Consider the following 26626-nt stretch of genomic DNA (forward strand, 5'->3'; position numbering starts at 1 on the left):
CTGGAAAGGTCTGAGAGGTACCTGATCTTCCCCTCTCAGTTTGCTCTGAGCTGGCAGCCTGGTTGCTCATCTCTGCTGGGCATTCATCCTTCCCTCAGGAAGGACTCAAAATCAGACCTCAAAATGTAGTGGACTAACCTGCTCCTATTTAAGTCCCTTTGATATGATCTCCAGACATGTGGAGGGGAAGAAGAGTGTCCATGGGTGGCCCCTGCGAAAAGCTGCCTCATTGGATGGACAGCACAGTGGAGGATACCCTGTTCCTTGCAGGGAGCTAATATGGTTTCACCTGGGAAGAAGGAGCAGAAGTGTCCTACAGGACCCCTCAGACACTGTTTGGCTTCTCCCTTACCAAACACTTGGATGATTGTCACCTGTGTCCCTTCAGCACTGGTAAGCCACATGTTTCTATAAAGCTACTATCAGCTGAATAGAAACTAACTGAGTGCCTACAATAAGCACAGCTGCCATTATAGCATGCCTGAATCCTTCCAATCTTTTTTTTCTCTTTTCCGAAAAGGAGACATTTCCTAAATTTCAGATCAGCCAGGAATGGTGAAATGCCCTTTTGCCCAGCGTGGTGTGCTTTGTGTACGGGGTATTTATTTAATCCATCTGAAACTACATGAGAAAGGAGAGAAATATCCCGGCAGTGAGATAAGATGATTATCTTCCTGGCAAACAATGGGAACAGGGTCAAAATTAAAAATAATTTGATTGCGAATAGGAAGCCTAGTAAAGCAGCAGGGCTGGAGGAAACATGACTAATTTTTTTTAGCTTGTCTGAACTCACACAGCAAAGCTTTGCAAGAGCCATAACTTTGAAATATAGATCTGTAGAAAACCCATGGGGGGAGGATGGCAACAATCCAACTGCAGTAGTACAATAGGGGTAAGTTAATGCAGCTGGTAGATCCGACCTAAATGACTAAATAGCAACAGACAAAAGCTATTTTAGGTAGAATTTGGTGGGGACTACAGTAAACACAATTTGGGGAGGTGTGGAGAAAGTGAAGGCTTTTTTCTCAACTGTATTCCTTTGCCATTCTCCTTGGCAAAATGTGGCCAAACCATGATGCCAGTGTCACCTGCAGGGTCAGTACCAAGCTCCTCATGTTAAGCCTGCAGGCCAATGCTTCACATCATCGGTCAATGTCAGTTCTTCCCATATCCAGCAGAGAACCTTACTTTTTGCAGGGGATAGAGGAGGTGGCTGCAGGACAGTGATGACCTGGGGTTTGTCTCCAAGAGAAGATTCTAATAGATCTGAAACTTATGCAGGGGCCCTTATAAAGTCATTTCCTCCTCGTAATTATTTCCCAGCAAAAGTGTTTATCTGATTCCCAGAAATACTGCATACTAAACTACAGCTTCCTTAAAAAATAACTCAACATGAACCAACCTGTATCCAGCGGGAATGTGAAGAAGATTCCGTAGAGGACGGCTGTTCCTCGGCATCCATGGCAGGACTCTAACATCTTCCTCTGTCCCAGACAGCACTTGTGTCTAATGCAGACATGCTTTTGAGCTGGGGAGACTGAGACTCCCCTGAGCTGCAGTTCTTGTTGTCCTTCCATCACAGCCTGCATGTCAGAAATGGCCCAATGCCTATTGATTTAATTCTGTGGACAGTAACATTTGGATCTGTGTTTTTAAATGTCTAAGAAGATTTGCCTGTATCATTCTGTAAATATTACTGTCTAGAATATTCTGTGTATTTATTAGCATCATTAGAGATGGGTCTCTAACATGAGGACAGTCAATACTCAAAAAGCCCTGTGTGACAGATGTAACAAGTGATGTTACATCTATTTTACAGCAGAAGAAATTCTGCTGTAGATAGAGGGTTGAAATGATCCATTCCAAGAAGATAAGGAGAAGCACAGGACAGGACAGAACAAAGATATGATGTTCCCAGGTCTAGTTGTGACCACAAAACCACAATTTCTTTTTTTTGCTTTAGAAGCCTTTCAAACTGAGATTTTGAGTCAACTGAGGGTTGAAGCAAAGTCTTGGTTAGCTCTATTGAAGGCATGTTGAATTACATCAGCTGAGGATGTGGGTACGTTGAAGTGATATTAAGCTGCAGTTATGCATGTCTGACCCTTTGCCTGGGTAAATATTTTATCTAGTATTTTGGGGGCATAATGCAAGTCAGGTGAGAGTGTGTAGCAAACGCACATGGCAGTCATAAGCACTAACTGAGACTAGATACGAAACAGTATTTACACCACTTGGCAAACCTCAGACAGGTCCAGTTATTGTAGGTGGATGACAGCTTGCAGAGGGTCATTAGGTTCCTGATGGAGGAAATACCGCTGAAAGGCAGAAGAGGAAATGACAGATTTAATGAATAGTGGTTGCAAGCTGAACTACAAAGAGCAATCGGTCTCTATATTTTCCTGCAAGAAAGATCACAGCAGAACCAAAGCCAGGTGGGCCCTGCACCGTATCTGATGGTAAGACCCCTCCAAACCAGAAGGCAAAACAAATAGCACCAAGGAAAAGTCTCTGATCAGCAAGAAGAGTGGCTGCATTTATGCGGGCTGTAAACTGGACTCTTTGAGTGGGGCTATGTCCTTCTGCTTCCACCACAAAAGGGATTGCCGAGTCTTTTGCAGTCAAAACAGCCTTGTCTCTGGAATGGGAGGTCCTGGCATTAAAGACAGGTTGCCCCTATTACTATTGATTCAAAAAAGCTGAACGATCTAGGTGGAGTATCACATATGCATGAAAAGAAAGAGGTGTTTCATGCTGGTGGACAGGATTTAGCATGCTACTCAAGTCCAAGAAAATGAGATCACAAAGATACATTTAGAGCATATGCCTGGACACAGCAGGACTGTAACAGAATCACTACAGTCTTTCTTTGAGCAGTGCTGTGCTGTGTTGATAGTGGAGGTCTTATGCTTTTATGAAAACAGCTAATGATGACATGATTCAAGATTCTGTAAAGGGCTCAGAGGGAGACTCAGTGAAACATCTAATAGTGATGTCAAACATTTCATGCATAACAAGCTACATGCAAAAGCATCATTCTCACAGAGTCTTAAAAGAAACAACAGTTGGGATTTGTTTTCAAAATGAAAAAGGAAATTATTCAGGCCAATTTGTTACTTTAGTCATGTGAAACACCATCTGAATGAAGATCATGATTGCATCACAGAATCACAGAATGCCAAGGGTTGGAAGGGACCTCGAAAGATCATCTAGTCCAACCCCCCTGCAAGAGCAGGGTAACCTAGAGTACATCACACAGGAACTTGTTCAGGCGGGCCTTGAATATCTGCAATGTAGGAGACTGCATCATGAATGAAGTGGGGCACGGGTGCTTATGAACATGGATATTGATGATGCCATGTCAAAGACTGTAATCAGTGATGCAATAACACAATAGTCATGGATGCAAACTGTCCAGCAGATGAAAGCTAGCTACAGAAAGGGGAGAGGAGAGGGAGAAGGAAATGAAGAGAGAAAAGGAAAGGAAAAGGGAGAGAGAGAGGAGAGGAGGAAGCTTAGCCCCCTTCCAGTTGATCTGTCACAAGACTGGCTGCCTTTCTAACAGATTTGTTCTGCATAAGCCATGCAATGACAGCTTACCACAAGGGTGATGAGGTACAGTTCTCTGGCTCTGTAACCCAAGATGTGTACAACAGACATTTCTGACTGTAATACTCAACTCCAGGAACAAAGAAGAGACCTCAAATGGCTTTAGCAAGTGAAAACGGACACACAAAGCAGCAAGTGGAAGAGTACTACTAAGCGATTATTGACTTGTCCAAGATTTGATGTCCCATGAGGTTGTCTCTGAGAAATGGAGGGATTGGATGCTGCTGTTCACATTGCAAAATAATTCCTAGATACTGTCTAGCCTGGTCCATAGGTTTCTCTCAGGTCTGGGAATCCAATATCTATCCAATTCTTTCATCACATGTCCCATGTGTAACTTCATCAAAGTCCACAGACCTCCCTGCACATCCCATCAACCTCCTAACAACTTCAGGGCTCTAGGGAGAAAGACATTTCTTGGAGGATACTTAAAAGAACAAAAATGACAATGCAAAGCTTGCTCCTCTCCATACAGGCATAAAGATTGCTGGTACTGCTACACCTGTTGGCAAAGCTTCTCTTCTTCTCAAAAGCAGAATGGAAAGCTGGAACACCATCTTGGACTAAAGAGACACTGCCAGTGGAAAAAAACCCAGAGCTTTTGTTCTCAGTGACTGTGTTCATCTGAATGGAAAATCCAGGCAAGCAGACTGGAGAGCCTGCAGTTCACCATGCCAGGTCTCCTGGTTCCTAATTTTAGAACAAAGTACTCCTCACACGGCTTTTCCTAAACACCACTGTTACATGTATTTTCAGAGGATGATTTCATAAGGTCTCACAGAAGCAGGGACTGAGCAGAATCTAAGGAGAAACAACTGTGTGATTAAAAGGCTCATCCTTTATTATCTAGGTAGACTGCAGTATGGATGCAGTCAGCACTATTTTGGAATGCACTGGCTTGAGTGTGGAATGGAATTTATATTCTCCTACAAGAGTGCAAAGGAAGTAAAACTGACCTCCAACCATATGACAGAAAGGGTACAGTGTAAGGGTAGGGCATAAGGAGATCTGGGTTTTGGGTCTAAGCAAACTGCTTTTCCTTTGTGAACCTCTGCTTTTCCTGCTCACTCTTGCTGCCTAGATCATCACATCTAACAGCTGTGTTGGTGCAGAGTCTGTCATGGTGCTCTTGCCACTACTGCAATGTTGGACACCTTGCATCCTTTATATGTTACAAATAGAAAGCTGGCAGAGACCCCCTTGCTTTTAAATCCACTTTTGTTTCTTAATTGGCATATCAAGAGTTTCATATCTTCTCTCTTCTCTTTATGTTGCAGAGATTTCTGTTTAATGAAAACCAGCCTCATTTGCCAATGGGAAATAAACCCTTTTAAGGCAGTAGGGCACCTCTCTTGCACACCCATTAAATAAGACCTCTTGAAGTTACAGCACAAGTGGGTGGCTGTCTAGCAGCTATGAGTAAGCTACAAGAGGATCTCATTATTGCCAGACTTGGCCTAGCTTAATGTCAGCCAAGGCACTGTTGGGGAAACCTCACTGCAACAAAAAAATCAAAGCCAACTGCACAGTTTGCCATTGTCCAAATGAAGGCAAAGACAAACAGGGAAGATTTATAGACTGTATTTGTAAAATCCCTTTCTTTTTAATATGATAAAGAGAGGTGTTGGCTTCTACGGCATATGCACTGCAAGCTGACAACAGTGTTTTCCTTGGGCACAAGCCAAAGTTTTGGCTCTACTTTTCTTTCACCAAACAGGAGTCCTCTGGGATGAGTCACTGGTTCTTATAGCGGGCCGCAGTCTGCGGAGCCAGGAAAAGGAGCCCTTGTTGCATGGAAAAGGAATCGAGAGATGATGTGTCATGTGGGTCACATGAGGAATCGGCACCACTTCCCACAGCCAGCCAATGCAGGTTGCATGCAGAGGACCTGCAGGCCTGGAAGAGGTGGAAATAAAGCCAGGACTCCATTGGGAGTTGGGTCTCTGATGTGCATCTGAGAGTCTGTGTGGCTCTGCCTAGAGCTCTACTTCAGCAATCCATATACTTAAATAAGCTGCCACAGTTAATGTTTGTAAATCTGGATCCTCAATCATCACCAACTCCTTGCTGCAACTTGCTGACCCCTTCACCATCCTCTCCCACTCCAGCAAAACAAGTGGAGTTACACAAGGGGAGAATGTGGCTGGAGACTCTGAGCCAAGCAGGGTTTTGTTTGCATTTCCTCTTAGGAGAGACGTAGAGTGAACAAAAAAGGATCCCAAGGGACAATTCAGTGAGTAAGGGATGTGTGATCACTGGTGTCCAGCACTGACTTACGGAAACTAATAGGGTGAGGTAAGCCTTTTCGCCTTGTCCGCCTCTGCTGGTGCTGGGAGTCAAAGACATTACAGCTCACTTTTTGTCTGGTTCACATGCTAGCAGGCAAGGGTATGGTCCTATCATGGTTTTGGCACTCAAAGGATAAATACTGACCAACACGAACTGTTGGAGCTGGGTGAGGGGTGCTCCTTGCAGGGGGTCAGTTTCACCATGGCTGTGCCCCAGCAAAATAGGACTGTGGAAGGCCACAGAAACCATTTGAGGTCTAAAGCACCTCTCCTAGGAAGTCAGATCGGGAGATCTGGGCTTGTTCAGCCTGGAGAAGAGAAGGCTCTGAGGAGATTTTAGAGCAGCCTTTCAGTTCTTAAAAGGGGCCTATGAGAAAGATGGGGAGAGACATTTTAGCAGGGTCTGTTGCAATAGGACAAGGGGTGATGTTTTTAAGCTAAAAGGGGGGGGGGGGGGGGGGGGGGATTCAGGGTGGATGTGAGGAAGGAATTCTTTACAATGAGGATGTTAACTGGCACAGGTTGCTCAGAGAGGTGGTGGATGCACCATCCCTGCAGACATTCAGGGCCAGGCTGGATGTGGTTCTGGGAAACCTGATCTAGTTGGAGATGCCCCTGCTCTTTGCAGGGGGGATGGACTACGTGAGCTTTGAAGGTCCCTTCCAACCCAACTATGTCTGTGTGTGAGGTGGATCCCAGCTGCTGTTATGTGGAAGATGAAGAGATAACTGAGGTTAAACCCCCCTCTCAAATTCATCAGTGCGTGTGCCCGGTTGTGGCAGGGCTGTGGAGAGGGGCTGCCATGGCCAGGCCCCGGCACCCCAGACTAGGGCACACGGGCCTCCCGCCCGCCGCCTCCTCCGCGCACATACAGCTCCGGCCGACGCTGACGAGGCTCGACCCGGGACGCGGGAATTGCCTCAGGGAGCCGGAGGCGGGCCGGCTCCTCCCCAGCCGGGGCGGTGAGGCGGGAGCGGGCAGGGCTGAGGGAGAAGAGAGCCGGTCCGGGTGAGGCAGGAGCGGCCCCGCTGAGGCACCATGTCGGGGTCGGCGAGGACGGCCATCTGCCTGCTGCGCTGCGACCTGCGTGCCCACGATAACCAGGTAGGGCCCTGCCGGCAGCACCCCCTCCGCGGGGTTTGCGGTAGGAATAACCCCACCGTCGATTGTGCTGTGGTGAGGAGCGCGCTGCAGCCTGCCCCCCAGAGCTGTCATGGCCCTTTCTGTGCTTCCAGGTGCTCCACTGGGCTCAGAGTAACGCAGAGTTCGTTGTTCCCCTGTACTGCTTCGACCCGCGGCACTACCTGCGCACCTATTGGTATGGCTTCCCGAAGACAGGGCCCTACCGGCTCAGGTTTTTGCTGGAAAGTGTGAAGGATCTAAGGGAAACGCTCAAGAAAAAAGGAAGGTAATTGAGAAAGTACCATGCAAATAACACATCCATTTTTATTTCCCAGCTCGTTTCCAACACATATCTCTGCTGTGAGTCAGATCATGTCAGCTACTCTGGGCTCTGATGGTGGTTTGTTTCAGCCAGCCAGCCCATCTGTTAGACACAGGAAGGTCCCATACATAACCGCTGTTCAGATGACCTGCCATGGCATCTGCAAGGGACCAAAGAGCGATCCAGTCTGTGTGCCATGCAGGGTTTGTTCTCTTGAACTCAGATATCACAGGATGGACATCAGCCTTAAGCACTTTGCCCAGAGTCCTCATGATTGGTGACATGAAAGGTATTCTTCTGAGATGCAGGCAGCAACAGTAACCACTGTTGCACACATCCTTTCTTGTGCCTAGTGAGTTTTCTCTAGGAGTTGGCTTGAGACGGACCAACATGGATCCTGGCTTGCAAGACCAGGGAGTTCAGTTTGCGCATGCCCTGTCTTGCTAAACCCAATCTTTTAGGTAGGCTACACTGTGGGAAGGGGTCTTCAGAGATTCTTCCTTCATTATGCCTTTAGAAACCATAACTCAAGTAGACCAGGGACTGAAGATCTACTTGCTGAAGAATCTGTTACCAGCTGATATCTGTCTTTGCTTAGCAGATCAGCCTGTCTTCTCCCAGAGCAGCATAACAGTGGTGGTAAAAGCAAGAGGAATGGCTCTGGGTTTGCAGTGCAGTGTGGACCATGAACATGGTCAATGTTATATGAGACTGAAAAAACTGATCAGTGGGTATCTGCACCCACACTCTGCAGTGAACAGATTCAGAGCTGCTTCAATGCTGCTATGTTGCTGTCAGTGGCAGATAGAAAGATTGGTCTCTGCAGTGAGAGATGTGTCAGCATGAACCATGCTAAGACATAGTAGTAATGCAGTGGTAGAAATCTCCTCCATGTCCAGTCTGTGCTGTTCTCTGTGGGAAGCCTGTTCCCTGATTTTCTGTGGGAGGTAAGGGGAACAGCTGTCACAGCAGCACCCCTTGCTCTTGCCTTCTTCAGGCCCAGCCCATCTTTGGAAGAAACTTTCCAGTTGTGGTTTACAGTAGTCTGGCAAAAACATTGTGTTGCCCCTTCAAGAAATTCTTCTTCAGCACAGGCCTCCATTAGATGACACAGTAGTGATTGTATTAGTGCACATGAGAAAAAGGGAAAGCGGCAAAGTCATATATGAGGCTCCTCACAAAGCTCTGCACCCATCTCTGTCCAACATTCTCACCACAACTTCTCTTTTGGTGTGGTGCCCTGGGTACTCAGTTGGGCAGCTGGTGAAGTTGCAAAGTGGGAGGGAAGTTTTGTTGACTCTGCTATGAACACAGAGCATTCACAGGAAAGAGTTCCTCTGAATACCCCCACATGGGAGTGGAGAGGGATCTGCCCACAGGCAACCACCACTTGTGAATGGGATTGAAAGAGGAATCACTTCTTGAATCTCAGCCTAAGCATGTGAAGATGAACAGATCTGACAGATTTACTTTTAGGTAACAGCCTGGCTTTATGCCCAGTCATCCCTTCTAAGGCATCTGGGGTGGCAGAAATGTGTGTAAGCCCCAGAGGCTTAACAAACTATGTTTACTGAGTCCTAAAAATGTAGGCTAGTCAAATCCTGTTTGTCTGCCTCCACATGCTGTCCATGCTCCATAGAGAACTAATACATGGGTTCCTAGGCTGGGACTAGGGGCCTCCTGTATACACAAATAATAACATCAAACCTAATTCAGGGCAGTATTTTGTATCTGCAGTACCCTTGTTGTGAGGAAGGGGAAGCCAGAAGATGTGGTCCATGATCTCATTACTCAGCTGGGCTCTGTCAGTGCTGTGGTTTTCCATGAAGAGGTAAGAGAAATACTTGAGTGACACTGTTAAAAGATAAAATTAGATTGTGGAAGTTTCTTCCACAACCAAATGATGATGCAGATCCTGTGTGTTCAGAGCCTTTCTTGTCTGTGGTATGTTAACCTTGGGGAAACTGGCTAGCTCTTAGGTTGGGTATGTTGTAGGTGTCTGTGGGAGTCCTTGCTGGTTGGCAGCAGCTATTTGTGATTGATTGCTTGCAGGTGCTGTCTTGAGGAAGAAGAGTTTCTGGCAACTGGCATTTTAGGTCAGCTGAGTCCATTTCTCTATCTGTTTGCATCAAGCCGCCTTTTCCTGGCACTTTCCTTGCACAGGGAGCTAACTGCCAGGAGGCATATTGTATTGAGCCTAGAAAAGGCCCACAGTGAGTTGACAGCACCCAGACTTAGGCAGTTGCCCACCAACATGTGTTGAAGAACAAAAGACAAGTCCAGTCCTGGACTGTCAATGAGGTTGGTGTGTCATTGGCATCTCTTCACTGAGCTATTTGATCTAGAGCCTGCCAAGTTCGATGGAGGGCTCTGGATCCAAACCACCAGATCTGGAGGCTTTGTGCACACACACACACACACACATATGTATATACACGGATGTATGTAGATGTATGTACGTAGATGCAATCAGTATTAGCAGAGACTGGATCTCAGAGGGGCCTAATGCAGGAATTGCTGTGATCTGCACTGCAGGTATTCCTGCTGTCAGGCCTGAGACCCTTGTAACTTGACAACCTGCACCTCTCATAGTGCCTGATTCCATGCAGCTCTAAGAACACCCACAGAGGATCAGACTGAAGGCCTCATCTCACTCCATAACCTTCTTCCTGACAGTGACCAATTACGGATGCCCAGGAGCAGGACTGTAAAGATACTTTCCCTGAATACCTTCCCAGCCTTCAAGAATCCATAGCTCAAGGATTTATTGAAATAGCAATGCTGCCCTTATATTCAGTAACCCTCAGTGGATTTCTTTTGCATATATTTGTCTGGTCACCTTTCCAGCCCACGCAAACTTAAAACATCTGCAACATTCTACATCAAGGAGTTCCTTATTTCAGCATTGGCCCTAGTAATGGATAGTGAAAACATGCTTTGGGTTTGGCAGAGGGAAAGACTTGGAGATTGTCTGTGTGCACCTCTCTAAAGGGAGATGGCCTCACTGCATTTTGTTCTCCCTAGGCCACACAGGAGGAGCTGGATGTGGAAAATGAGCTGTGCCAGGTGTGTAGTCAGCATGGGGTGAAGGTTCACACATTCTGGGCATCCACGCTGTATCATCGGGATGACCTTCCCTTCAGACCTATTGCCAGGTAGGCTGCTCCATGGTATCACTCGCTCTTCCACTGTCTCCTTTGTTTCTTACTCCAGTGAACTGCTCAGGAGGGGTTTTAGTAATCTGGTCCTACAGGGAAAGGGACTCATTATCCCATCTGCATTTATGGAACAGTGCTGTCATGCACATACACTCCAATGGGAAGGGACATATTTGTCCCTCTGTATTAGTAGGGTTTACACTTCAATATGCATAAAGACGAGCAATTTGTTTGACCATTTATTGAGGAATTGATTTCTCTTTCCCCTTCGACCACCATGGTTTGGATACTCACTCTGTAGTGCCCAGAGTCAATGTGATATTGGACTGGATCACTTCATTACCCCATCTGGCTAAATGCAGCTGCCTATGACAGTATTCCTTTGCTTGTGGACTCTTCATGGCTCCCTCAATAGCCACTTGATATGTAGCCGATGGAGTTGAGTGATTCATGGTATCTATAGAAAATGTAGAATGTAGGATAGAAGAGTCAGGCCATAAAAATGCCTGTTTCTCTCTATTGACTGAAAAGGCAGCAAGAGGATGCAAATTTTTACATTGAGGTTAGCAGTGGGTAATCAGAACTTAGGTGAGATAAATGTGACCCTCATGGATTGTCCCATTAGCACACATCTTAAACTGAAAAGGCAACTTTTGCATCAGAAGCAGAAAGAAACTGGGTGAAGGACTGAACTTCTGATGGTTGCTAGCCCCAGGGGCATCTGCCTCAATTGTTTCAGGCAATGTACAACAAGCCCTCAGGAGAGTACAGCCAGAAAATAAAACCTCCATCTGAGGAAACTATGAGGTGCTGTGTGCCAGGCCCAGGGTAGCCCTCCTGCCCAAGGAGATGTGACTGTGCTGTGATCTGTGCAGATTGCCTGATGTCTACACCCATTTCCGAAAAGCCGTGGAATCTGAGGCAAAGGTCCGGCCAACCCTGCGGATGGCAGATCAGCTACAGCCTCTGGCTCCAGGGGTGGAAGAAGGGTGTATCCCTACAATGGAGGATTTCGGGCAGAAGGGTAAGAAACGCATGGAATCCTACATAGAGGTGTCTCTTACTGAGAATCAAAACATGGAGGCCTCCCAAAGGCAGGGGTCCTTCAAACTGAAACTAAGTCTCTGTTCACTCATAATGAGTGAAATAAAGGTAAATTCCCTGCTTGGAGGAGCTGCCCTCCAGCTGGGTGGCAAACATCCTCTTAGTCGTTAATTTTTAGTATGTTTAATGTGTCCCTTTGTTTTAAAGGAAGACCAAGAAGAGCTGAACATCCCTAGATTTTGAGCTCCCTACTTTTGAGCTGCTTTCCAAGGGGGTAACATGGTGTGGTGTTTTCTGTGGCAGATCCTGACACAGATCCACGAACAGCCTTCCCTGGCAGTGGAGGAGAGACCCAGGCTTTAATGAGACTGCAGTATTATTTTTGGGACACGGTAACTCTTACATTTCCTTGTCTACATCCTCCCCCTTGTACATATGGCTGTGCAAGTGGGTGAGGCTGCAATTTCACTTCCTAACAATATTTCCTTAGCTCCTGTAGAACACTTTATAAAAGGGGGAATTACCATTATTTCAGTCTTCAGAGAGACAAACTAAATCAAAAAGAAGTCATCCAGGAACTGGGAATATCAGCCAAATACTTACGAACCTGGTTTACTGGCCATCCATCTTAAGTCTTTTTTTTACATCAATGTTTGGGAATTGGGATGATTTTTTATCTCCTTTATCTTAATTTGTCTTTTCTACTCTCCTATTCCACACAGTAGCATCTCCCCAGCTGAGATGGTTTAAGAAGTGTTCTGTGCTCAGTGGATCACTGGGACAACACCCAGGGGGTTCTTTCAGCTGTGCTACAGAAGATTCTGTATTCCTTTGCTGTTGGAGCATTGTCCTGGGTGAACCCCAGTGAGCAGCTCAGCCCCACACAGATGTTCATTTGCTCCCCACCAGTAGGATGAGGGAAAGAATTGGAAGGGTAGAAGTAAGAAAACTCATGGCTTGGGATAAAAACAGTTGAATAAGTAGAGCAAAAGCTGCAGGCACAGGCACAGAAAACCAAGAAATTCATTCACCGCTTCCAATTGGCAGGCAGGTGTTAGCAATCTCCAGGAGAGCAGGGCTCCATCACACCTAATGATGACTTGGGAAAACAAATGCCACCACTCCAGATGTCTCCCTTTCCTTCTTTCCCAGCTTTATATGTTGAGCATAACGCCATATAACATGGAATATCCCTTGGGTCAGTTGGGGTCAGCTGTCCTGGCTGTGTCCCCTCCTAACCCCTTGTGCACCCTCAGCCTGCTCACTGGTGGAGTAAGGAGCAGAAAAGGCCTCGACTCTGCATAAGCACTGCTCAGCAGTAACTAAAACATCCCTGTGTTATCAACTCTGTTTCCAGCACAGATCCAAATCACAGCCCCATACAGGCTACTATGAAGAAAATAAACGCTATCCCAAACAAAACTACATACATGCATAACTTCTACTCTTGGTCAAGCATTAATAGAATCAGTGCTGGAAAATCTTCTGTTTTGTTATGCAAATAGTGTCTTCCCCAATGAGCTAGAACAGCCTGTTAGCAATTGGAACCTGCACAGTGAAAGGGATCAAGGAGAGACCAGGCTTCCCTATATTCCTTGCATTGTGAGTGAAGTGCTCAGAAAATGGAAGATGTAGGTGGCCCAGAAACAATAGCCGTCAGGATTCCTGCAACTGAGTGTTTGATACTGTCAAAGACTGGTTCTCAGACTCAAATAAACAGCCACATGGACAAGGGACCCAGCTGCCAGTCCCACTGGTGCTTTTAAATGGATTATTGATCCACAGTCAGGCAGGTGTGTGCAGGGAGCAGCACAGCCAGCTTCGTAGTGCTTGTAGAAAGCAATGTGCTGCAAGCTGAAGCAGGAAGCATAGCTTGTGACATGCATTCCAGAGCTATAATGAAAACTGCTGGCTTGATTCATTCCTGTGCACTGGAGACAGTCATTTGGCAGCTCTGTAATCCTCACAGGCAGCCGTGAGAGGGAGCCCAGTGCTGCCAGATTGCCTTAGCCCCAATGTGAGGGAAAACTTATTTAGCAGATTGCATATGAAGTATTAAAATCATTTGTTCTTTTGCTTGCACAGAACCTGGTTGCGTCTTACAAGGAGGTTCGGAACGGACTGGTGGGAATGGATTACTCAACCAAATTTGCACCATGGTAAGGATTTTTGTTGTGAGGCTGGAAGGTCCTTTTCTGCTCCATCCCAGACTGATGTTACCTGAGTGCTGAGTGCTTACTGGGCATGGGTAGAGGTCTCAGTGTGATTCATTTCGCCCTTTTTGCTGGGGCAGCCCCACAGCTGTTCTTTAGCATGTTTCCAGGCAGCATTTCCCTGCGAACATTCCTGCGATTAGGAATTGATGAAGGATAGAAGTACTGTGCCAAGAGCCCAGTGTGCTGGGAGCAGTGATGTGGACAGGGCACACCACTTCTGTTTGGCTTTGCTCTGTGCTGTGTCTCAGGGGTGGTTGAGAGCAGCCAGGAAAGAAGCAGAACTTAAGCATTTTGACAGGGTTGTAGCAGAACTTGATCCAGCCCTGGTTTGCTGAATGCTGTGGGGCAAATCACCTCACCTCACTACCATTCCCTTTTTCTGTGGGGTGAAGAGACACTTCTGATTAGTCCTGTTGCAGAAGGATCTCTTGGGTGAGTAAAGGTGATGATTTCTAATTAGGGGGTTTAGTTTCCGGTGCTGGAAGGGAGGGACAGAGTTACTTCCAGACTGAAGCTGGACCAGCAGAACCCAGTTCAGCCTAATGCTGAGGGTATCTGGAGTGTTCTCCTGACAGAATCGCGATGTGAAACAATTTTCTGAGGCTGTTACAGGCCGGTTTTTCTTATTTTCAGCTGGCTTAGTGCTTTAATGGTTGCAGTGGATGGCTCCACCTGCTGGCACTTTGGGATCTCTGACCACTGGCACTGCAGAAGTTCTGTTTGTGGTCTCTGCTCGTTTTTCCAAGCTGGCCATTTGCCCAGAGCAGACAGTCCTGATCTGCCTGCCCCAAAGTGTTCCTCTGTCAGATAATTGAAATCAGACTGTTCCAGATTGCAGCCAGTCGTTCACATCTCATACCGGCTGTTTCTAAGTGTTAGAGATGGTCAAGAATTCAGGAAAAACTCTTCAGGCCCTTTCTTCCTGTTTTCCAAAATTCATTAGGACGTCAAATGTTTCCACGAGCCCTAGTAGGAAATTGCAGTAAAACAAGTTTCTAGGAAAATCACACTAAAAGTTGTTCCTTATCATCCTTTGCAATGGGTTTAGAGTCTACAAGCCCTTTCCTGTCTTCCACATCGCCAATTTGGAACAAATGAAAGGAGCCCAGAGGATTGAAATGCCAAATCTGAGTTTGATTCCCTAGTTTTCCTACCCTGCCTGAGATTTTCAGCAAGTCTCTTGTATGACTTCTTCACAACTTGACTAAAGCAGTTTGGGAAGACAGTGGCAGAACTACAAACCCAGCAAAGCTTTTCAGACAGCGCAAACACAAAACTGCCCCTCCCCTCCCCCTATGCAGATATCAAGCTGTCAGTCCTGCATCACATTCATGACTGAAAGCATCATTCTTATGCTTTCAGGCTGGCGCTGGGCTGCATTTCACCTCGATACATCTATGAGCAGATCAAGAAGTATGAAAGAGAGAGGACAGCAAATCAGAGCACGTACTGGTATGTCCGTGCATGATCAGTGTGGCTTCCTTTCTCTGGAAAAGAAGAAAACTGGCGTGGAGTGATTTGTTGGTTTTCTTCTTAAATAATGTTTGTTTTTCCTGTGCCTGCTGTCTGGTTCCTCTGGGTTTGTTGCAGGCCTGTTTCAGTATGGAGGGCCACGAGGATGATCAGGGGGCTGGAGCATCTACAAAGATAGACTGAGAAAGTTGGGGCTGTTCAGCCTGGAGAAGAGAAGGCTGAGTGGAGACCTCATAGCAGCCTTCCAGTATCTGAAGGGGTCTACAAGGATACCTGAGAGGGATTCTTCATCAGGGACTGTAGTGACAGGACAAGGGGGAATGGGTTTAAACTTAAACAGGTTAAGTTCAGGTTAGATATTAGGAAGAAATTCTTCACTGTAAGGGTGATGAGGCACTGGAACAGGCTGCCCAAAGAAGTGGTAAATGCTCCATTCCTGGCAGTGTTCAAGGCCAGGATGCACAGAGCCTTGGGCAACCTGGTCTAGTGTGAAACCCATGGCAGGGGGGGTGGAACTGAATGATCTTAAAATCCTTTCCAATCTAAACCATTTTATGATTCTATGATTTATCTGTTTGTCTTTGACATCCAGAGGCTTTAGGCACCTTATAAGTAAAGATATTAATGCTAGTTGTCATTAATATTGCTTGGAAATTGTGGTTCATAATTTTTAGAAATGTAAATCAGCACCATCCCTCTCTGTATTGCAGTTATGGGCTAGATGAGAAGGAAGAAGAATGATTTACAAATTGTTTACAAATAAAAGCCAAAGAGTTTCTCATGCCAAGGATATGAGGAGGGTTTGACCCAAAAAGCTCCGTGACTTGTACAAATCTTGTGGTGTTGGAAGGACCTCCAGCTACAGTCCAGCAAATGTCCCTGTGCTTGCTGGGCTGCCTGACCATGACCACAGCCCATAGCAAAGGGGAAGAGGGGACTGGAAAGTGGGCTTAATGCATCATGCCTTGACACCTGTGCTCTTCCTCACCTCACTGCTGCCTGCCTGCCTGTCTTCAGGTTGTCCTGAAGGAGTCAGGGAGACAGCTGAGGTTGATGCATCCACCACAGGGCTGGCCATGAACTTGCTCATGCACTCTGACCTGCCCAGACACTGTGAATTAAAGCCTGCTAGAGAGCTTTCATGGAGAACCAGGTTCATGTTAGAGCCTGGCCTAATGCTACATCTGGATGGGAAAAAAGCCAAACCAGAAAGTCTATGCAAACTTTGTTTTCATATTGGTTTGCTACATTTGCAACATGTCAAGCAGCACAGTGGTTGATGAAGAACAGCCAGAACATTGCCAACAATTCTGGCCAAAATACTGAATTTCATTAAAATTGAAATGACAGACAAAATACCAACCTTTTGCCTGTTGAAGTGTATGTGATTTTTTTTTTCTTTCTTTTGTCAAAGACAAGAGAGGAAAGATTTCAAGCAATGAGCATACTCCTGTTTCTGTCTAACAGCCAGCCAGCCTGCAGCAGGGGTGTCAGGGTGATCTGAGCATTTTAAAGTGATAAATAATCATTAAAAAAGAACCTGCCAAGCTTCCAGGCACTGCAGTCAATTCTACAGTGAAGTACAGATCGTTGTGGCTGGTTGACCCTCAGTATCATGACACTAGTTTTAGCATTTGGACAGTGTCCTGTTTTGTAATCAGATTTCCCAGAAAGATCTTTTAAGCCTAAGCATCAGCTGAGCTGATTTCCAATACGCCAGAGAGCTGAAGCAGGTCTCAGACACTGAGGTACCGTCATTTTATAAGCAGCTCTTTTTATATAAAGCTATTTTCTGTGGGCCTAGCAGCTGATCTCATGAGCTAGCCACCCTAAAGCCAGTTTTGAACGGTGCCTTTTAAGTCCCTTACAAAGATTATTGCTTAAATCAACACAAATCTCTTGGGAATGTGCTGACATGCTTGCTCATGTGGAAGTGTGAAGCTGAATCTGGTCCTCACCCTGCTCTTTGGAGAATTACATCTCAGTAGGGACGGATGAGAAACAGGTTTCCTGAAATCCTGCTCCTGTGCCAAGTTAAGGAAAGCTTCCCAAGTGATTCATGCAAAGTTTGCTTTCACTGTCATCATCCAGGTGTAAGCTAGATAAGCAGGCTTGGGGCAAGAACTGGTATCATGGGAAGCTATGGGAAATTGCTCATTATGAGTAAACCTCCCTCATGGTGTTAATGATGGGTGCTGTGGAAGCAAAATCCTAATTCAGTGATTCTGTATGACCCACAGTGAGATACAGACATGCCTTTGTGTTTTAGGGTCCTCTTTGAACTGCTGTGGCGGGATTACTTTCGATTTGTGGCCTTGAAGTATGGCAGAAGGATTTTCTCATTAAGAGGTGTGTATGGATCACCATGTTTGGTGAGAAGATACCTCTTACAATAGGAAAAGTAAGAGAAGAGGCTGTCATCTTTGTGTTGTACAAATGTTCTTCTAACAGCACTTGTGTCACCACCCTGGGATGCTGCTGGGGGCCTACTGTTAGCACAGAAGTGCCTCAACACCACAGTGTTGGACACTGTGTAGACACGGAGGTTTTTTCCTCAAATCTAGTTAGAATGGGGAGTATTGTTAACACCTGTCAGTGTGAAGCAACAGCACAGCAAGAGTAAAGATGCTTTTTCTGAAGACATCCCACCTTTGGAAAGAATTCAGGCTTGCCCAAGTTCACCAGTGAATCTGGGACAGAGCAAGAACCAACACAACAGTGTGAATCCCTAGAAACCAGATATTCATTCTGCCTTGTGCTACATAGGGATCAGAAGGAGATTCAGCTCCAGACCTAGTGACTTAGTACAGTATACATGAAATGGGGGTCTGAACTCTTGGTGCAACAACAATATCTAGTCCATATAGTCAGGAAACCCTTCAGCTGATGCCTGTCACGGGTGAGCTGTTCTCTGTGATGTACCTGCCCACATGTAAGCATGTGGCACTGCTTTAGATGCCCCAGGGCAGTCCGCCTGGCATCCAGCTGTGGCTGTGGAGGAGCACATCTCCCTTAGAGTGTGTGTCACATCTGTCAGACCTCTGTAGCTGTTTCAAATGCCCTACAGCATTCCGAATGACACTGGATGCCAGTGGTGAGCCCAAGTTTAGATGTCTGGAGTTAGAGCCAAGTTGTCCCTGCTGCCCCCCTTCCACTGTACAAAGGACTGTAATTACCACTGATGCCCTGCAAACATGAAGTCACCCCCCTCATCTGTTCCTACCCCACTGCAGGAGCAAACTGGTACCAGGGGCTTTTGCCAGGTAATTCTGTGTTTAATATCTGCTCCAGAAACTTTTCACATAAACATTGTCCTGGACTAAAACTGACCAAGTAGCTTGGGCCAGATCACGTGGAGTAGCTTCATTCTAACATCTTGTGTCAACTAAAGTGCCTTTGGCTGTCATTGTTTTATTAACTGCCTGTATCAGCATTTGCCTTCATTAGCAGCTATTTTTTCCCCAATAGGGCTTCAAAGTAAAGAGGTTCCCTGGAAAAAGGACCTGCAGCTTTTCAACTGTTGGAAAGGTCAGTAGAAACCACAGTTTTGGCTAAGTGTGCTTTTGGTTTCCATCTGTCTGCACGCTAACGGCTTTAACACTGACTCAGATTTATGCAGGGGAACTGTCAGTACAATCAGGGCCTCTCATATAAACTGTTACCACCAAACAAGAATCCAACCCCTTGCTTTGGTGTGAATGCAGGGCACTTGGCTTTACTTCTGAGACTGAGCACAGTACAGGAGCAGGCCCTCAGGATATATATCATGAATGTCCAACTGGCACACACTTTCTGAGGTGCACTGCAGTTAGATTTGCCTGCCCAGGAGGAAGAGTTTATGAACTGGTGGTCCCTTCTGTTCAGTCACACAGAGGCTGACCAGCCCTTCTTTCCAATGCTAGATTGCCATGCCTGCTACATTTTGTTCTGATTGGTTTTGGTTAGAAGCTTAGAACTGTTAGAATAAATCCCATATTTTGTTATGCCACTGCTTTTTAATATCCTTCCTTTTCTTTAGTTTTTATAACTTTGTTGTCATATGAATAGCAAGTATAATATCTTAAAACTTGGAGGGACTGACAGATTGAATTATCAGAATCAGTGAAATACACACCTAGTATCTTTCTTCACATTAATGCCATGTGTATCCATTTGTACACAGGTACAATAAATCTTCTCCTTAAAAATAGATAAGGCTGTCTACTTTTCAGGTATCAACCCTTGGGACTTATCCAGTACATCCCTGTCTGCTATTAGTTATCTGTCAAGAGTCTTTCTGTTCTTCACCCATCTCACTATCGTCTATATATTTATTTTGCTCTGCAAAATTCCAGTCTGAGTTTTTTTCTGTACCTTGCTTTTTTCTTAACGAATATTCTCATTTTAATTTTCAGTATAATTTCCCATTTCCAGTGGATCTTAGTGGCTGCAAGCCCCCTAAACCTCACTGAAATCTCTCCCTGCCACTTTACATTGGCACTGCCTCACCTCTCTGATGGCTGTGAGTTCATGACCACAGATTGGTTTATGAGTGTCCCAAAATGTCATCATGTTCCAGCGCTGTCTTTTGTCTCTGCAGAGGGCAAAACAGGGGTTCCTTTTGTGGATGCCAACATGCGAGAGCTGGCTGCAACAGGCTTCATGTCTAACAGAGGGCGGCAGAATGTTGCCAGCTTTCTCACCAAGGACCTGGGTCTGGACTGGAGGATGGGAGCAGAATGGTTCGAATACCTGCTGGTAAGACTGAACCCTTTTTTGATCTGGAGTGGTTTGTCTTCCCTGCCCTGAGTGACAGGTGAGAGCTCATCTCTGCCTGATAAGGGAGGATACGGAAGATAATCAGTAGTTTTCAGGCTGATAGAAGTGCATATATATACTGCTTGCATGGTATGTACTTCCCAAAACTCATGTAAGAAGAGGGAATTTTGCCACAGAGAAGCTTCCATCAAATATGGTGTAGCTGTGAAATTTACAATGAAGGTTTTGATCCTCCATGTAGGGTTTTAGCCAGGGCTCTGTCACACTTGAGAACACTTTCAAACATCAGTTAACAGTGCTCTGATTTGCTCACCCCAGAGGCTGGGGAGGATGACAGCCCAGAAATAGAACATAGAAAGAAATGTGTTGTGCCCACTGATGGCAGTGTTGGCACAGTGTCTTTGCATTGATTACTCTAGACAGGGAAGCCATCTAGTTAGGAACAGTCAACTATGGACAATAGCTGGGTCAGCTTCCAGAGAGCTCCACCCTGTCTGGAGGCATCCTATTTCATGCTGGAAGTCATGGGTCTCCCTGCCAACTGGGGCACCAACTGATTTTTCATACACCAGTCAGCACTGAGAACAATCAACCACTGGAAAAATCTTCCGAGGGAAGTAGTGGGTTCCCCCACACTGGACACTTTAAAGATTCAACTGTACATGATCCTGGGACATCTAGTTTATGTCATGCTTTGCCTCAAAAGATGATCCTTGAGGTCCCTTCCAGCCTGGTATTCTAGGTTTCAAAGCAGTTAGGAAAGTGACCTCATTTCACAGAGAGAGCTTCATGTACATGGAAGCCTCATACTGAAAGTCTGATTACGAGCTGGGAGTCGGGAACTGAGTCTTTGCTCTGTCAGGGGGGCAGCCTTGCCTTCCTCAGCTAGGAGCTTGGCTCACTTTGCGGTCAGATGAGAGGGGCAAGGTAAATTCCAAGTCCGGTTTCCCAAGTGAGGAAGACCTGGGAGGTCTCACGCTAGAAAGATGCAACTTGGGTTACATACCTCTATTCATATGGGCATGAATGTTACCAGCCCTGCTGGAAGTGGGATTTAGCACTCTTACCTCAGGAAGCCCCAGATGCTGACTGCCACTGCAGGCTGGTGTGGCACATGCTGATCCTTATGTCCTTCTGTCCCTTCCTTTCAGCTTGTATCACACTGACACATTGCTAGACAGCTGTCTCTTTAAGCTGGTGGCACCCCCAGAGTAACATAGAAGAGGCATCAGTCTGATGGGGGAGATACAGCTACAGAATGGTAGAGGCCAATACAGAACTGAAACTGTTCTTGCTTGCCTCTGAAGAGGAAAATCAATGCATATTTAATCTCTGATACTTCCATCAAAGGCCCACTGAGTGTGCATGCCTGTGAAGAAAAGGGTGTTTGTTATCCACAACAGATGGGCAGGGAGACTAAGGTTCTCTGAAGCCAGGGGAAAGGCCAGAGACCTCTGGTATCCTGAACAGAATAAGTCTCAGCTATAGTTTCATGCATAGGGTCAGGCCCAAAGGAAAGGGAGAGAAACAAACAGAAGAGAATGCCAGGAAGGGGCAAGGCTGAGGGGAAATGAGCCTGCCTCCTCCAGTCCTCTTGGATTTGCCCTCACCTCCCACAGATGCTTTCGTGCATGCTAATTGTGCAGTCAGGCCTCTGATGGCATCTTTCTTTCCCTCCTTACCTGCCCAGCTGGAGGAAGTGCTGTGGGAAGGGGAAGCATAGTGAGCATAGCTGGCTGTGGATCACCCTGACCCCAGCTCTTGCTGGCTTTGCAAAGAAAGGGGAAGGGACCTGGCAGAGCCCACTCCCCTGTGCCTTCTGCCATTGGGGTGCATTGAGTTGCTCGCTTTGAGGAGTGGCTGAGATTTTTGGAAACATCACTGTGTGGCGTGTCTGTTGCTGCAATAAAGGAGAGCACAGCACTGAACCTGATGAGTGACATGTCTTTGCACTCTTCCTGCCACGCCTGCCAGCTTTTGCAATGCTGACACCCCTCTTAGGAAGGCCCAAAGATCTCAGACCCTATTCGCTATCACTGACTCCCCTCCCGAGCTAGCTTTGAATTGTCCTACAGCTGGAAAGCTTCTGATGCTGGATTTGAGCCATGCTGTGCAGCTGAGGAGCACTCACTTGTTCTGCTCTCATTTGTGGCTGTTACAAGAGTCTTACTCCAGTTTACATAAGCACCCTTGGGTGCAGCCTACTGAGCACGTCATGAGAACTCAAGTGATTCCTATTCAAAGCATGTCTCTTTGCCAAGAGTTGAGGCTTATCATAGAATGGTTTGGGTTGGAAAGGACCTTAAGATCATCCAGTTCTCTGACATGGGCAGGGATACCTCATCCTAGACCATGCTGCTGAAGGCTCTGTCCAGCCTGGCCTTGAACACTGCCAGGGAGGTAGCATTTACTGCTTCTTGGGGCAACCTGTTAGAGTACCTCACCATCCTCACAGTAAAGAACTTTTTCCTTATATCTAAACTGAACTTCCCCTATTCAAGTTTAAACCCTTTACCTGATGAAGGTTGAGTATAGCAGAGAAAAAACTTCAGTGTTTGTATTGATTGCATCTTCATACACTCAGTTTGGTCAGTCCATACAGTCCAAATTAGACTTGTCTACAACCTGCCTAATAGGATCTGCAGATGATTTTGTCCATCTGTGGTCTCTGGGTAACTGATCAGAATTTTCTCTTGTATTTGGAATGAAGTGGGCCACTGTTTCGTGGAACATGAGCACCCAAAAGCTAGGCCTACTTGTCATGAAGTCTGCCACATGATGGCAGAAAGATTTATTTTCTCTTTAAAAGGGAAACTGAAAAAAAGACTTTGGTTGAACTTTTACCTAAGGACTAGGAAGTGAAATAGCCTGGGAAGCTGATCCCAGCTGTAAAAAAGAGAATCACAGAATGGTTTGTGTTGGAAGGGAACTTAAAGCTCACCCAGTTCCAGCACCCTGCCACAGGCAGGGACACCTTCCACTAGACCAGATTGCTCCAAGCCCTGTCCAGCAGCCATGCAGCATGGTCCTCTTCTGAGCCAAATAGCCATACCTACATGGAAGAGCTCTGAATACCCCAGTGTAACCAGACTGAATCCCATGCAAGAAATTTGCCCTTTGAGATAAAAGGTGGATGAAGAGACATGACTCACAAGAGCCTCCACCTCATCTTACTGTTTTCTTCTTCTGTTCTCAAGGTGGATTATGATGTTTGTAGCAATTATGGCAACTGGTTATACAGCGCTGGTGTTGGCAATGACCCACGGGACAACAGGAAGTTTAACATGGTTAAGCAAGGCCTGGATTACGATGGCAATGTAAGTCTTGTTTGGCTGTCTTACAATAAATAGTGCAGCAAAGCATCTGTGATAGTTTCAGGGAACATAGGAGGTCAGTCTGCTGTGTGGGTACTGCTGTGTGGAATCTGTCAAAATGGCAAAAGCCATTGTGTGATCTCCTCCTTGCCAACAGTCAGGCCATTTTCCTCGTTTCACAGGAAGATCTGACGGTTACAATCTGCTGCTGTCCACAAAGAGGCTGGTACTCTGTATGCCCTCCCTGCCCTGCTGTTGGTTTGTGCTTAGTGTTTCATCATCACTTCTTCCGGGCAACAGCCACATCCCATCAGTATCGCACACAGCCATTTCCTCGAGCACAGAGCAGCTTCTCGGAGAACTCACAAGTGACAGGAGAGATGGAGCTGCTCCTTGGGATATTCTAGAGAGTAGATTAAACTTGTGACTCCTCTGACTGTCCTCTGTAAGTGGTGGGAGCAGATAAATGACCCTTTCCACATGCTTAGCCAGACTTTACATGCTGGATTGCCTATTCTTTAGTTTCAGGCAAGCTGCTCTGTTGCCTTTTGGCCAAGTCCTGTCTTGCTGGCAGGACTTAGCAAGGAATCAGAAATCAGTCCTAGTAGGAGACACAGCAGTAGAGTTAATGGGAGAGATTCAGGGACAAGGAGGGGGGTTCATCTTGCCAAGCACAAGAGTGTGCAGCTGAGCTAATCACCCTAGTTTCCTTCAGTCACTGGAAAGAAAAAAGGACTTATTGGAAGTGACTTTGTATCACTGTCTTAAATAGGGCAGGTGAACTGTACCCAAAAAGCACCCATTTCCCTCCTCTGCCTATATGCATGAGAAGAGCTTCAGCATCCAGGTCTCTGTGCTGAGGCACTAATTTTGGGTAGAGAGTTTAGCAGGAGGGGATAAGGCTTGACAGAAGTAGCTGATGCAGTAGTACACCGGCTTCTTCACCTGGAAATCAGACTTTTCTTTAATGTTAAGAAAGACCCTTACTGGGAAGTACTTACGGATTGTTACATAATGAATACTGTCCCATTGGTTCTGTTTTCAGGGGGACTATGTCCGGCTGTGGGTCCCAGAACTACAGGGCATAAAGGGAGCAGATATCCACACCCCTTGGGCACTGAGCAGTGCTGCACTCTCCCAGGCTGGAGTAACTCTAGGTGAGACATACCCACAGCCAATTGTGACAGCCGTGGAGTGGAGCCGACACATCAGCCAGAGGCCTGTGAGTACTGGGAGGGTTGGGATGGGGTGAGAGGACTGCAGGCACCTGCTCTGTGCCTGTAGGAGTGAGTGTCTGCAAATTTGGCTCTTCTTTCTGAGGTAGAATGGGAAAAAATTACTTTAATGCAAAGTCACATTACTTCACAGCACAGGGAGATCCAGCTTTGCACAGGGACTATTTAGCAATGTCTGTCCTACCAAACTAAACATAGCTGAGGCACAAGCCCAAGTACCAACCCCCTGTCCTCCAGACAGTTACGGATAATGTGCTCCCCAGTACTATTTTTGCCAGGACCAACAAGAACCTTCCAGAACCTTATCCAAGCATAATTTGAGCATACCACATGCTTAGGACTGTCACAAAATACAGTCCACCCTACATCATATGGACATACACTGTGCCAGGTCGGTTAGTTTTGAGGCTGAAGCATGAATCATGAATCATGACTGTTTTGTTTATTATTTTCTGGGTAGCTTTTCTTAGTTTTTTCTTCATGGACATACATAGTGCAGATATACCCCCTCGTGAATGATGTAAATTTTAGCTGCTTCTTTATCCCATCAGCTTTGTATAGTCTGCGGGGCTTAGCCATAGAGAGCATGTCCTTCACAGCATCCTTCCCTGCCCTCTGGACCTTCTCAATGGCAAGCAGGGAGGAATGGGGCATCTCTGAAGGCCTTCACTGGGCTAACCACCCCCCGATGCAGACAGACAGAATAGAGCCGAGGCTGATGTTCAGCTTCTACTCTATTCATGAGGTCAAAGTAAAACCAACCAACTTCATACCATGCATGAGGTCATCCAAACTGGAGTCAGTAAGATATAGGGACTGGCTCTTGCTTTTTGGGTGTACCTCCCCTTTAGAATGGGGAGAGATTAAGATGTGGATCCTGCAGTACGTCAGAACTTGTGTCTGCTGCCTGGGTTGCTGTTCTTGGAGAAGATGACTATGGAAGGAAAGTGCTCTGTCAGTCTGGTGGGGTCAGTGGCGATGGAGCTGGAGGGGAAGAAGGAAATAGATGTCACCAATGGTTGTGTATGTCAAGGGTCTCTCATAATTTTGTCTTCCCCTGTGCATCCTCCCTGCCTCCTCCCCAGTAAGGATACTTTGTGAAGACTCAGATTTAGTCATCATACTATGTCCATTGAAGAATGAAGGATGTCTCTGTTTTAATCCTAAGGTGCAGTACCAAGTTCTCAGGCCATATTTGTTTGCCATGAGTAAAAAGTTTTGTGGAAGCAAAGCCTTCCACTTTTAGCCATGTTGTTGAAGGGCCTGGATTATCACCCTTCTGCTTAAAAGTGCATCTGAAATCAGGGAAAGGCTTTTGTGAAGGAGTCCTTTGATGAGACACTGCTTTGAGGCAGTGAAAAAACCTGAATGCAAAAAGCTCCTTCGCCAGGGAGGGGTTCTGTTCTGATCAATGTTCCAGCTCACTTTGGGCTCTGTGGGCCTGCGCTGCCACACTGTGCTTGTGGAATTAATGTACTACTTGGGGGGGACTGTTGGCCCAGTGTCACTGAGGCCTGGAGAAGCCTCCTCCTCACCTCCCAAATGGAGTATCAAAATACCTTTGAAAATACAAGCTCATACCTTACCAGAGGCCCTAGTTTCCCCAGTCCAAGCCTAGAGCTGCCAGGTCTCCCCACCTTTTTAGTGAACTTGGGAGCAGAAATGCCACTTCCACATTTTCCTGCATGTCAGGGCTGCTTTGTGATCAGACTCTGCAGCATGGGTAAATATCTCAAGGTTCATCTTCCATCTGCTGCAGGGAAGAAGTCTCCACCCCAGGGGCAGCAGAAGACCTGCACACTCACCCGTGCAGCACAAGGACAGAGGGATAGATTTCTACTTTTCTCGCAAGAAAGATGCACGATGAAGGCTGCCCATCCACGAGCCTGCTGGGGAAGTGCTGGGGGGGAGCATTCACTGCTGAAGATGCCAGGGGAGCGGTTAATGTCGATCCAAGCCGATGATACAAGTCTGGCTGCAGCCGAGTATGTCGGGATGTGCCTGTTCAGTGTTCCCAGGGACACGAGCTGGATGTGGGTGTGTGGAGGTTTGGTATTATCACCGGCTGTGGTGATCAGATCTTGTGT

General features: G+C 46.4%; 1 protein-coding gene across 1 annotated transcript; it reads left to right on the forward strand.

Annotated features, from left to right (window-relative positions):
- The first annotated feature begins 6891 nt into the window (after window positions 1-6891).
- On the forward strand, window positions 6892-26519 carry LOC101878073 (cryptochrome DASH-like). Its single transcript, XM_031049815.2, has 14 exons — window positions 6892-7001; window positions 7133-7305; window positions 9079-9172; window positions 10366-10496; window positions 11375-11523; window positions 11847-11935; window positions 13629-13702; window positions 15122-15211; window positions 17502-17581; window positions 18701-18760; window positions 19812-19969; window positions 23188-23307; window positions 24350-24526; window positions 26299-26519. The coding sequence occupies exons 1-14, from the start codon at window positions 6936-6938 to the stop codon at window positions 26404-26406; spliced, it is 1569 nt and encodes a 522-aa protein (XP_030905675.2). The 5' UTR covers window positions 6892-6935; the 3' UTR covers window positions 26407-26519.
- The last annotated feature ends 107 nt before the right edge of the window (window positions 26520-26626 follow it).

The sequence above is a fragment of the Melopsittacus undulatus genome, chromosome 1 (genome assembly GCF_012275295.1).
Source record: "Melopsittacus undulatus isolate bMelUnd1 chromosome 1, bMelUnd1.mat.Z, whole genome shotgun sequence".
Taxonomy (NCBI): domain Eukaryota; kingdom Metazoa; phylum Chordata; class Aves; order Psittaciformes; family Psittaculidae; genus Melopsittacus; species Melopsittacus undulatus.